The sequence below is a fragment of the Mus caroli genome, unplaced genomic scaffold, assembly GCF_978045245.1.
Source record: "Mus caroli unplaced genomic scaffold, Mus_caroli_1 scaffold_10, whole genome shotgun sequence".
Taxonomy (NCBI): Eukaryota; Metazoa; Chordata; class Mammalia; order Rodentia; family Muridae; genus Mus; species Mus caroli.
Genome location: NW_028227265.1, coordinates 24,201,513 through 24,214,609, shown reverse-complemented (window position 1 = coordinate 24,214,609; position 13,097 = coordinate 24,201,513). Strand labels below are relative to the sequence as shown.

The 13,097-nt window shown below is 51.5% G+C and overlaps 2 protein-coding genes across 6 annotated transcripts; one reads left to right on the top strand and one right to left on the bottom strand.

The window, feature by feature from the left end:
• Positions 1-38: 38 nt before the first annotated feature.
• Positions 39-3,956, top strand: Nol3 (nucleolar protein 3). Its single transcript, XM_021171118.3, has 4 exons — positions 39-228; positions 2,558-2,857; positions 3,003-3,326; positions 3,430-3,956. Exons 2-4 carry the CDS (start codon positions 2,563-2,565, stop codon positions 3,435-3,437), a joined length of 627 nt encoding a protein of 208 aa, XP_021026777.2. The 5' UTR covers positions 39-228; positions 2,558-2,562; the 3' UTR covers positions 3,438-3,956.
• Matcap1 (microtubule associated tyrosine carboxypeptidase 1) lies at positions 3,943-12,747 on the bottom strand. Of its 5 annotated transcripts, XM_021170165.3 has the most exons (8): positions 12,656-12,747; positions 12,315-12,417; positions 8,514-9,127; positions 8,288-8,431; positions 7,918-8,050; positions 6,539-6,844; positions 6,351-6,448; positions 3,943-5,515 (listed from the first exon to the last, which is right to left on the bottom strand). In XM_021170165.3, exons 3-8 carry the CDS (start codon positions 9,069-9,071, stop codon positions 5,351-5,353), a joined length of 1,404 nt encoding a protein of 467 aa, XP_021025824.1. In that variant the 5' UTR covers positions 9,072-9,127; positions 12,315-12,417; positions 12,656-12,747; the 3' UTR covers positions 3,943-5,350. The 5 variants fall into 5 exon arrangements, with proteins under 5 accessions (XP_021025824.1, XP_021025825.1, XP_085699768.1 ...); XM_021170166.3 differs by lacking the exon at positions 12,315-12,417 and having other exon boundaries at positions 12,656-12,734; XM_085843642.1 differs by lacking the exon at positions 12,656-12,747 and having other exon boundaries at positions 12,021-12,414.
• Between the last annotated feature and the right edge of the window lie 350 nt (positions 12,748-13,097).

Below are 13,097 nucleotides of genomic sequence, written 5' to 3'. Positions count from 1 at the left end.
TTCCCAGCAGCCCTGGCCGCCCCGCCCCTGTTGCAGCTGCTGTTCGTGTACCCACCCCGCTCGCTCGCTCGGCCCTTTCTGCACTGTCATCTGTCCCGGTGAGGCTCAACTCCGGAGTGGGGCCATCCGAAACGCTCCGGACCACAAGCCGGACTCCACCCAGCAGGGAGGGAAAGGAGACAGATTGGGCAGAATCCCAGGCCTCACCACCAGCAGCGGAGTTCGAAGGTCTGTGGGCCCCGCCCTTCCGCAGGTCTGAAGCTCTAGGACTGAGTGGAGGGCTGGTGAGGGTACCCTTATGGTCGCGCATGCGCGACCAGCTCCCGCTCCTGGTTTCCCACCCACAACAATAATTCTCATTCAGCCAGCAAGCTAGGGATCCCAAAATATTACCAGGACTTACTTCTCCACCTGGGGCTCAGGGTACTATCTAGATTTGTCCTTTGATGCACTAAACAGCCAGCATTCACCTTAGAGCTGTGATAACATCAGAGAAACACAGCTAACATAAACTCAGGGTACAGAGGGGGGAAAGAGGAGGCCAATCCTGCCTCGAAGTCGGGCCAGAATAGGAGTTGACATCACCCCCTTCTCTGTAACCAGTGGTGGGAGACGGTCTTTGGAAGCCTCATTGAGTACAGCAGAGGTCCTGAATACAGGGTAGTGTGGATCCCAGTAAACACAGTAGTGAGGACCAAGGCACACAGAAGGAGCTACGAACCTTTGAACTCTCAGGAATTGGGGTAGACATGGGAGCATTTGAGTGTTAAGGGCTGGGTCCACAGAGTAGAGGGGAGAGACAAATATCCCAGGCCCAGGGAACAGCGTTGGCAAAGCCTAAAGTGCTAGGACCATAGTTCTCACAGGACTGAATGGTTGGATGGAAACCTAGCTGTCCAGAGTGGTGGGAGGGGGTTAAAATAGCCAGACTAGTAGCTTAGATTCTTTGATGAGTACTGGAGACAGAGGGTGGGTGTCTAGGCCTGCCATTCAGCTAGACAAGGAACATTATAGTTTAGGCTAGAGCAAGTCAGATTCCAGTTGTACTGGGTTCCTCTGAACCTGCCTCTTCATCCATAAAACCGGAAAGATAAATTCTACCCCAGAGTTGTCAAAAGTCACAATGTTGGAGTGAAGGGAGGCATGGGGTGTGAGAGAAGTGCGCAGAGATATTTATTGTCCCAGGAGGCAAGCAGCTGCTGGTGGGTTTAAGGAGAAGCAGCTAATGGAGATTGATTAAAAGACATCTAACACGGATGGGACATGAAGGGAGATGTGGGTTGGGGGAGTACCCTGTCTGCGCTTAGTGGCCTTGGGGGAGAAGGACTGGCAGATATGAGGGATGGAGACCCAAGGTGTGAAGTGCCCAGGGACAGGACAGTGTGAGTACTGAGGCAAGGGACTTTTGATATGTGTGGGGTGGGGGTCGGGGGATATGATCCAATGGGCCAGGAAGAAGGTAGAAACAGGAACATTTAAGGCAGAGGAGACCAGCACTTGGGAGGCAGAGGGAGGCGGATTTCTGAGTTCAAGGCCAGCCTGGTCTACAGAGTTCCAGGGCTACACAGAGAAACCCTGTCTCGAAAACAAAAACAAACAAATAAACAAACAAAAAGGCAGAGGAGACTTAGAAGGATGCTGTATGAATAAAGATAAGGCAGAGGGAATGGCCAGGTTTCTTTTTTCCTTAAAGTCAGGGCCCTTATTGGCTGGGTCAGGACACCCAACTCGTTGGGCGGTAGTCATAATACAGGAGCTGATAAAAGACGAGCAGAGGAGATTAATTCATACTTGGTTCCTATGGTTTGGTACAGGCAGACTCTCAAAATGGGTAATCCATGGAGGGGAAGCTAAAAGTCTGGTAAGCACTCCTAGTGGCTTTTAAGAGCTGGGCATTTCAAGGTCAAATAAGAAATGGCTGTAAGTGGCTGCCGGGCCATTAGGGAAACAAGTGGGTCCCTGATACCAGGACATCTCTCAAAATTAAAGTTCAGTTCTGCTACGATAACCTGGAAGAGTCCCAAGACTATGTTGAGGCTGCGGACGGTGGTGAGTGAAGGGGCAAGGTTCTGGGATGCCTGGACCTCCGTGTTAGGTGAATGGAACACGGGTGCTTGGCCCTTCGGGTGCAGACCCGATTGTATGAGCGATCAGGCAGGCTGCCCTTAATCCAAGGTTTGCTGCAGGGGTGAGGAAGGAGGTATGAATCAAGCCTAGGGTTTCCTGCCTATTTAGGTAAGGAATTGGGTTCAGACAAGATAATTCAGTTGGATAAACTGGGTCTCAACTGGTAGCCAACTGTGCAGGTGTCTGGGGCTTCGGAGGGAGGTCCTAGCTGGGAAGAGCACTCCACTGACGGAGTCTGCAAGAGAAACCTGAGGGATAAGGACAGAAGCAGCCAAGAAGCTGGAGGGTGCGTTCTGGGCCCCTGGCCTCTAGGTCTTGCGCTGAGCAACCAACCATCCAGACTCTGATGTTGAGGTGAACTTAGATAACTCCTGGTCAGCATAGAGGAACGCAAATTACGCCCCGCCCCCTTCTCTCCTTCTTGACACAGCCCAAATGGGCAACGTGCAGGAGCGCCCATCGGAGACCATTGACCGGGAACGGAAACGGCTGGTAGAGACATTGCAGGCTGACTCTGGGCTGCTGCTGGATGCGCTGGTGGCCCGGGGCGTCCTCACTGGGCCCGAGTACGAAGCCTTGGATGCGCTGCCCGATGCAGAGCGCAGGGTGCGCCGCCTACTGCTGTTGGTGCAGAGCAAGGGCGAGGCAGCCTGCCAGGAGTTACTGCGCTGTGCCCAGCAAACAGTGCGCATGCCAGACCCGGCCTGGGATTGGCAGCACGTGGGGCCCGGTGAGCACCAAGAGGGTGGAGCCTCGATGAATCGAAGGGCGTGGATTAGGGACAGGGCGAAGCAAAGGGTAAATGGAGGGCAGAGAATGTGGAGGTAACCACAGAGGGGTGAACTGAATCTCAAGTACTCCCCCTTCCTTCCCAGGTTACCGGAACCGCAGCTATGACTCTTCATGCCCAGGCCACTGGACGCCAGAAGCACCCAGTTCAGGGACCACATGTCCTGGGCTGCCAAGAGCGTCAGAGCAAGAGGAGGTTGGAGGTCCTGAGGGCTCTGAGGCACTGCAGCCTGGAACTCCAGAGGAGCCAGAACTAGAAGCTGAAGCTACTGAAGGGGATGAGCCAGACCGGGAACAAGAAATGGATCCAGAACAAGAGCCGGAGCCGGAGCCGGAGCCGGAGCCCGAGCCGGAGCTGGAGCTGGAGCCGGAGCCCGAGCCCGACCTCCAAGAAGAGGATGAATCTGAAGGTTGTGAGAGCGCCTAAACCCTTGCTTGCAAGCTTGTTAGGGGTTGTGGACTGGGAAGTGGGGGGTTGATCCCCATTCCACTAACCAACATTTTCATCTCCAGATTCCTGAAGGCCAGAATCCTTAGCTGTCCAATCCTATTTATGCTGAATAAGACCTGGAAACCTGCCAGAGCTTGACCCCATCGATGCACCGAGACACCTACTGCCAATTGAATAAACTTGGGAGGGTCAGTCTGGACCTGACTCTCCACAACTCTGGCTCTTTGCTCAAGAACAGAGGGTGAGCGTGGGTCTGAATCCCACTGACCTGAGCAGGCTTGTGTGAAAATACCCCCATCCCCTCAAAAACATTCCACTCCCCAAAGAGCCCAAGCTGTAATTCTGGAGATCTCAGATGCAGGCCCCTAAATCTGACCCTCCCCCACCGCCTTTATTTCCTCAGGGGCCATTTGGGAGGCCGAGTGGGCAACACTTCTAATCCATGGAAATCACTCGGCTTGGTGTACCAAGCAAGTGAAGGGGGATGTCCATCCACACATGGAGAGAAGTCTTGGCACTCACAGTCTTGCAGGGAGGACCAGAGAGGAAACTTGAGTAGACAGAAGCCACACACATCATTGTAACTGCTGTTTAATTGTCTGGCTTTCCTCTGAACTGGGAGCTCAGTGAGGGGCGTGGGGTCTAACCAGTCACAGACATACACAAGGAGCTCTGTACATATCTACTAAGCAAACGAATACAAACTTCCCAGCTGTGTTTCCAAGCTTCACAGATGGAAAAATTAACTGAAAAGCCAGGGTTAGGACAGTACTAGTTCACTCTCCCACGGCTGAGTCTGAAGTGAAATGAAAGCCTTAGCCAGCTCTGTACTAATCCTGGCCTGAACGTGAGATAACAAACCCTAGGGCCTGCCCTGTAGGTTTGATTGTGGTTGCTCCCGCCTGTCCTAACCACTGCCAGAGACCCAGCTGTGAGGCTGTGGTCAAAGACAGGCACAACCAAGACTAATGTGGGGACTGGGGGTGGGGCCAGGTGCTGGACTCACAAGACACAGAGACGCAGGGTGTCTGTGTGTGTGATAAGAAAGGGGGTCTAGGGGGCTGGAGAGATGGCTCAGCGGTTAAGAGCACTGACTGCTTTCCCAGAGGTCCTGAGTTCGACTCCCAGCAACCACATGGTGGCTCATGACCATCTGTAATGGGATCTGATGCACTCTTCTAGTGTGTCTGAAAACAGCTACAGTGTACTCATATACATAAAATAAATAAGTCTTTGAAAGAAAGGAAGGAAGGAAGAGAGAGAGAGAGGGGGAAGGAAGGAAGGAAGGAAGGAAGGAAGGAAGGAAGGAAGGAAGGAAGGAAGGAAGGGGTCTAGGAACAAACGGTACCTTTCCAAAGGATCCTGCCCCTACATGGAACTACTACTACTATTACTAAGAGTTGCTGCTTCCTGGCCCTGCCTGGAAGCATGAAATGACCCCATGAGGGCGACTATGGAACAATGCATGACCAGTGAGACAGACAGAATGCTGAAAGGCAAAGCCCAGCCCAGCTGGGTCTCTGAGCCTGAGTGACAGCCAGAATCCCAAGCTCAGGCAAATCACCTCAGAGGGGTTCCCAGCTCCCACTGGCCCCAGTGAGAGGTAGAGGTATGAGTGTAGAAGGAGCACCAATCGGCCAGGTAGGGGGAAGGGAAGGAGTGGTACCAGACACCCAAAGCCATCTCATGCAGGAACAAGTTTCTATTCCCAAACCAACCCACATTTCTATTCACACTCAGCTCCCATCTCATCGCCCTCCCATCTCCCCTGCTCAGGAGTTTATGTGACATGCTGCTGCAGTTCACACACCCCAGGAAGGCTAGCAAGGACAAAAACCTTCTAACGTTGCTTCTCATCTGCCCATGATGCTCCTGGCCTCCCAAATGCCCCCAAGAAACACCTAGACTGTGGAACCATAAAGAACTTCATATTCTGATCTGTGACCTCTGTCAAGAGCATCTGCCTATAACCCTTAGTCAATATCAGTCAGGCAGCAGGCGGCCCAGCTCCGCTTCATCCAGCCGGTTGGTGATCATGATGTGTTCCAGCTGCTGCCGGTAACGTTCCAAGTCCTTCATGAAGTGGGGCACTCTGGTATTGTCTAGCACCCCGTAGGGCCGCAGTTGTTCCACGTCTTCATAGGAGACCTATAGGAAGCAAACTGAGCCTCAGAGCTAATCAAAGTGCCTGGCTTTCAAGTCCAGGATCTACCAATGGCTCAGGGCCATTTGCTCCTGAGATGATTGCGTATATTCTTCATCGATTCCTACAATAGATACCTTCAGGCTCTGCCCTGGGTCTTCTCTCTTTCTCTCTCTATCTTTTATCTACGTTGTACAACCCATTCCTCTCCAGACCACCTTATCTCCTCACCTCTAAATGGTATCCAACGGATACCTGGGTCTCTCTCGGGTTATCTCCCACATCCAACAGGAGACTGCTGAATGTCAGCTGTCTGTCCTCCCCTCTTCATAGTCACCACAATCAGGTCCAAGAAAGGCCAACTAGGTTCTCATTTCCCCATTCAGGGAGTCCAACAGTTCTTTTATCTGTAGTTTATAGCTTTGCCATTATCAATTCTGTAAGAGTGATGGAAGACCTCCTTCTCTTGCCTATCTAGGTCTTCGTTTCCTGCACTTCCCACAGGACATTCAGTTGGAGCCTTTTAAAGAAAATCCATGCCCACACATTTACGATAGCTTCCCTCCCCCCTGCTTCTATAGAGGCTTGCCTCAACTTGGTACAAGACCAGGGCTTTGGTTCCTGGCTATTTCTCCCACCTTCTTCCCCAGAAATTCTTGACTGCTCCCAGTCTTGGAGTGCTCACCTCCCTTAATGCCTATGCACACATCTGCAGGCTAGGTCACACACCTGATCTGTGCTACCAAAACTTTTGTCTCATTTTGTCTGCCTTCCCAAGTGTCAGGCCTTCACCGAACATAACTCTAAAGAAAGAGCTGGCTGGGCCTTTCGGCCCTTTACCTTGCCCAGCGAGGTCAGCAGCTGGAAATCGATGGTGTGCCGGTGCCGTAGGATGCGCAAAATGCCATCCAGGTACACCTGGTCCTTGCTGAAGCAGCCTGTGAGAAGGATAACCAATAGAGCCTTACCCAAAAGCCACCCTTCACCTTGCGCCAGCTTGAGCATTCTTGCGACTCCACAGTTCCCACCTGGCTGGGAGGTATCCGTCTGTCCTCGCTTGGCACGGACGCAGTACTCCCAGCGTACACCCTCATCCTGCACGTACTGAGCCAGATCCTGGAAGAGCTGGCGGAAAGACATGTGCGCCGCCTGGTGGATGGTGTAGTAGAGCAGGGCGGCGCGCCACAGGAATGGTTGCTTTCGAAACAGCACACTATGCAGGCTGGCCAGGCCCTCCTCAGTAGGGTTGGCTGGCTGAAGGCCGTACTGCAGTCTGCCTTCAGTGCTGTGCCACGGTTGCCGCGAATTATTCACACCACGCAGGTAGTGGGTGCCTGCAGGGAGGAGGAGGAGGAGGAGGAGGAGGGGCGGAGAACTCACTCCAAGGACCTCTAGTAGAGACTCTTAGATCCTCGTGCCCTGCCCCAAAATTCACACCCTACAAGTCATCCCAAGCCCTACCTAAATCCATTCGCAGCCAACTCCAGACAACTTCTTGGTTCAGGGCAAGCTCTTCTTTACTTATTTTCTCATCTCCTTCGTCCCAGTTCATTCTGTGTGCCCCAGCCCTCACAGAGACTAAGCGCCTGCCCCCTTCCCAACATCCTAATGCCCGAGCCAATCATCTTGACAGTCATTCAAATGCTCCAATCAAAATCCACTTCTTGCCCAGAGCAAAAAGATCCCTGTCTGGGGAGGACAGAGTAACTAGTGCCTTGTGCTTGCCTTCCTAGCCTGGTCTGTCTTCTTTTATCTATGCATCTGCAAGCAATTCCATTTCTAGTATCTAGTCTGCCACCCACCCTGGTGGAACTGGTGGGCTGGTCTAGTGGAAGCCCACAGGATTCTTTTTTGGCCCCTTAGAACTCCTTCACTGTCAAAGGAAAATCAGAAAAGAATTGGGAGATATTGGCTGGAGAGATGGCTCAGCGGTTTAGAGCACTGACTGCTCTTCCAGAGGTCCTGAGTTCAATTCCCAGCAAGCACATGGTGGCTCACAACCATCTGTAATGGGATCCGATGCCCTCTTCTGGTGTATCTGAAGACAGCTACAGTGTCCTCACATATATAAAATAAATAAATCTTAAGAAAAAGGAGAGGGGAGAAGGGAGGAGGAGGGGGAGGGGAGGGAAGGGGGAGGGGGAGGGGAAGAAGAAGAAGTGGAGATAGGCTCAAAAAAAAAAAAAAGATGAAGGTCAGCCTACAGAGTGGGCAGGCATGTTTGCCTGGCCTACTTTTGTTAATGCAAAGGAAGAGGTGTCTGCTTAGGGATGAACAAGCCTGTCTTCTCCCAGAGGGAAGGAAGGGGGAGAAAGAAGGGGGCTACTGAGATCCCCTACTACCCTACCCCCATCTCTCCATACCTTTCAATCCTACCCACCCACCCAAAGGCCACCCATAGCCTGACCTATCTCGTGTCGCAGCATGCCCTCCAACCAGTACTGGCGGGCTCCAGTCAAGTTGATGGCCAGTGTGGGTCGGCTGTTCTCCACCATCATCACAGCCTGGGACAGTAGATCTTCACTCAGCTGCACCACAATCTGCAGGGTGACAGGGATCCCTGAGTCATGGTCACCCAGTGTGCAGACAGGCACCCAATGCTACAGGCCGGACTCTGGCTAGGGTACCCACCCTTCAAAGCCAGCTTTTACTTCTCTGGGACTGGGGCAGGGACATGTCTGGGGAATTAGAGCTGGCCAGACGTGTAGGGGCCTATGAGCTAGGTGGCCTGATTTGGGGCACACAGAGGATGGGTCTTGTTGATAGGGTAACCTTACCTCCCCAACACAGCCTTCCTTCTGCATGTATTTGCGCACGGTGGACCAAATTTGGCACTTGGTCAGCAGCTGGCCCCCTGTGGCAGCCTCAAAGTTTTCATAACTGCCAAACTTCTCCAGGACAGCCTCAATGATGCCAACTGCCTGTACACAGGGCCACAGTCACCAGTCAGGCTAGGTCCCTTGGGTAGTCAGGGCCAGGGTGAAATGGGCAGAGGGAGCTGACCTGATTCATGAATTGCGCAGAGGCCTCCTGGTACTTCTCCAGCACACTCATTGGCATCGGTTCCTGATACTCGAACTGTGGATTGTAGGTATAATGAGACTGGAAGAACTTTTCCCGTTCCTGGTCCATGTTAGTTGGCCGCAGGGCCACCAACATACAGGGGCTCTTGCTGCTACTACTGCCTACATCCTTTCGAATCTTAGCAATGTGAGGTAAGGAGGCTGCAGGCCTTAGGGTCCCTCCTGGATCACATCCCCGTCCAATCGGGGCTTTACCACGCCCCCGCCGGCCAGTACTATTTACACTGTAGGTGCTCTCGCTGCGTCGCATGTGGCTGCTCTGCTCCAAGTGCAGCTTTGAGAAGGTCTGCCACATAGTCTGCTGCTGCAGTGCTGAAGGAACTGCCAGAGCCAAGGGCATCCCCAGGGACTCAGGCCAGGGGTACAGGGGTGGCCCATTTCCGTTTGAGGGCTTCAGCTTATGGTGCTGAGATGGGGAACCGGCAGGTGGGCTGGGGGGTGCCTGCTCATACACCTGCGTCCCCGAGTCCAGCACCATTCTCTCCTGAGGGTCACATCCAGCTCTGTCGTGCCAACTTCCCAGACTGTTGACCTCTAGGGACACAGAACGGCATGCAGAAACCAGCGTGAGGGGATGTGGTCAGAGGAGGAAGCCCCCGTCCCATGTTATCCGTGTTGAGTCCAGAGTCTGCTGCCAGGAACTCAAGAAACTCTCCACCCTCTAGAAGTGTGCATTCCTTCTACCAGGCTTATCTAATAGTCTGAGGTGGAGCAAAGCAAGGGAACGAATTTTAGACATTTTCCTATTTATTAGAATTCTCTCTGACGGTCAGACCTAGAGCTAAAACTAAGGCCTTAAACATAGTTCTAATTTCAGTGTTTAGCACTTACCCAATCTGGGAGTTGGCAGAATACAGACCGCCTCAGATCCCTAGATGGACCACAGGTGAGAGAAGCCCACAATCTGCTTTGTACCGATGGCACCTTCCCAGTCCCACCTCCCCGCTTCACCTAGCTCATTACAGCCTCCCACCCTTTAGTAATCAAACAGTTTGAATGAGTGCACTTGCTCAGGCCAGTCCCCACATGAAATACTTTTCTCTTTCCCATTGATCAGGATGGGATTAGAATCTGCTTTTGGGAAGCAGAGGAAACCCAGCCCATTCAAACCAGCCCCTGGCCTGTCACCTAGCTGAGATATCTTTCCCAGTGGGCATCCAAGGCCACTGTCAAGAGAATTCACCCCTGACTGCGTGTCAGGGCTCAGTGCAATCCACTCTCTCCCCAGAGACACACTGAAGGCATCAGCCTCTGAACTCCCCTTGCCTGCTCAGAAACTCAACTGTAGCCTTTCTCCTTGATCCTACATCACCAGGCTTTCTGGCAACTGAAGAAACACATGCTGTTGTTCTTCCATCTTAAAAAACAAAACAAAACCTTTCTGAGAGTCCACGCCTAACTCCCCACGGCTGCTCTACTGTTGCAGCACAATACCCTGAGTCACAGACACACCATCTCCCTTTTCTTCTTTCCCGTGCGCTCCTAAGTTCTGTTTCCCAAACTGCCATTGGACATGCAGACATCCTGCTGTCCATCAAACTGAGCTGCTCAAGGTAGTCTAGTGGATCTGTATGGTATGGGTCTGTAGCACCTGGTGCAGCTGATCCTTTTAGCCCAGGGACATTACTCCCATCTTCCTTTCTGAACACATTAGGACGTGCTTGCCCGCCCACATCACTGGCTGTTTCATCTTGGTCTTCCTTGTAATATCAACCTCTTAACACTATAATAACCCACGGCTTGTATATGGCAACTTCTCTTTTCCACTTACACTCACACCCCCTAGCGAGCCCTGGATTCCATCCAGTTTTGTGGTTTCTTGTTCTGTTCTGTTTTGTTGTTGTTGTTGCTGTTGTTTTTTAAAACAACTATTTATTTTATGTATATAAGTACATTGTAGCTGTCTTCAGACACACCAGAAGAGAGCATTGGAGCTCATCACAGACGGTTGTGAGCCACCATGTGGTTGCTGGGAATTGAACTCGGGACCTCTGGAAGAGCATTCAGTGCTCTTAACCACTGAGCCATCTCTCCAGTCCTTCTTGTTTTGTTTTAATGCAGGGGATCAAACCCAGGGCCTTGTACACATTAAGCATACCCTCAACCACCGACCTATATACCCAACTTCACTATCATGGTTTTAAATAAATCGGTTTGGACTCCTCCCTATAGACCAGGATCAACACTCGTCACTCCTATCTAACTTTGCTTTAGACAGAGCATCCCTATGTAGCCCATGTGGCCTTCAACTCACCATCTTCCTACTTTAACCTCTCTAGTCCTGGGTCAGGATTAAGCCAACATATCTGATCTTCAAGATATCTTTACTATTTAACAGGTACTTTAAATGGAACATACCCATTGTATAAAAATGTACACACACTTAGCATGTACACAGCATAGCATGGGTCACTTGTCACTTTCTTAAAAATCTTCATAAATATCATACTATTAGAAAAGATGCCCTAGACATACACACACATAAGCACACACACACACACACATGAGAGAGAGAGAGAGAGAGAGAGAGAGAGAGAAAGTTGGTCTGGGAGGAGTTTGGGTGTGGATAAAAACATGATCAAACTACATGGAAGTGTTTTAATAAAAAAAAAATTAAAAACAGAAGAAAAGCTGCCCTCTGTCAGATGTAGTGGTACATGTCTGTAATCCCAGCACTTGAGGCTGAAACAAGAGAATTGTGAATTCCAGGCCAACCTGGGCTATGCAGCAATACCTGTCTTTAAAAGCTTTAAACAGAGAGAAAAAAAAAAAGGAAAGAAGAATAAAAGAAAATCAGCACTAGCAAATCTCTACAAAAGAGCAAACCTCCTCTGTCTCCTGGAACTAAGCTTTTCTGTAGTTGTTGCTGTCTCTGAAGTCTCCTGCAGCTAGCTAACTGTCTGCATGGCAAATCTGATGGTTTTATCTGGGTTTTCCTTTCTAGAATTTGCAACTGTGCTTGCAGAACCCAGAACAGTTCCTGATCCAGCACTGTCATCAATACATGGATGAACCCGAGTCCTTTTAAGAACTAAATCATGGAGCTGGAGAGACTTGCTGTTCTCCCTGAGAACCCAAATCCAGTTCCTAGTGTCCACGCAGGCTAACTCCAGCTGCAGGAGACCCAAGGCCCTCTTCTGGCCTCCACAGGCACATGCAAATACCCATACCTAGAAATAATAAAAATAAACCTCTAAAGGAAAAATACTATAATCATTCCTTTCGCAAACTTAGATACCCTGTCTAGACTCCCCCACCCCCCACCCTCCTCCTCGGAGTCTTCCTCTACCTTACCTAGTGATCAGCTGCTTAAAAAACGACTTCTAGTCTCAGATCTCATTCACCCTCAAACTGTATACTTTTCTGGATGTTTACTGACCACTATATGGGCCAGTTCTTCCATTTTCCCTTCGTTCATTCCACCTACCTCCACGTAATTACCAGAATTCACCTGTTTCTTTCACGTCTCAGGTTCTTCTGCCAAGAATTCTTTTGCCAATGTGTCCCTGGAGCAACCTCTTAACCATTTTTTTCAGGGCCCGGTTTAGGCCTCACTTTCTCTGGGAAGCCTTCCCGATGTGTAAAGGGTCCCAGGATCTTGATGGCTTCTTGACAGCCCTAGGCTGTCATGGCTGGAGGCTAGATCCATATTTCCCCACCGTGCCCTGAACTCCCCGAGGTCAGGAAGGGTCTGATTCACCCTCTCGTCCCACGCACTCACTAGTTGCAGAATGAATGAATTCAGGGTGAGGCTGGAGTCCCTGACTGCTGAAGGCGGGGTCTGGTGACAAATGAGAGGGTGTGGCCCACACCAATAAGAACCCCTGGAAAGAGATAACGTGGGAAAACAACCAATAGGAACCAAGAGCTCAGGGAGGGCGTGCCCTGAAGACAAATAAAGGGCGTGGGACAGGGTGAAGGGCGTGCCCAATGGAGGGCGGAGCTAGGAGACAATGGACTTGGGGGAATTCCCTGGTAAATCAAGAAGGGTCAAGTCTTAGTCATATTTAGTCTCGGTTTTTGGAGTGGGGTAGGGGTTCGGTCCGCGTACCGCGCCCCCACCTGATCACGCCTCTTTTGCTGTCCGCAGTTCCTGCTCCTCAAAGCCGATCGCAGGCCGCCGAGACCATGGAAGCCCGCGCCAAAGACACGCGCACTCGGGCGCGCGCACGCTCACACGAAGACGCACGGGCCACGTCCGTCTCCGCCGTAGGGGGCGTGCTTAAGCTCGCTGTGGGCGGAGGCAAGCGTGCGAAGAGGGCGGGATTCGCTGCCACGCTGCGCCCCTGGACCACGTCTGGTCCTAGACTTCCCCCTCTTCAAACTTCCGCGCTTCTAAAGCAACTGGCGAGGGCGGTGAAACCATTTACTGCTTGCCGGTAGTAGATACATAGGAACTGAGTACTCCACATAGGAACTGAGTACTCCACGGAAGCCCAGGGTTCGGGGCACGCAGTCCACAAAGAGATGTCTGCATAGGTGAGATGCTGCCAGAATACTAGGA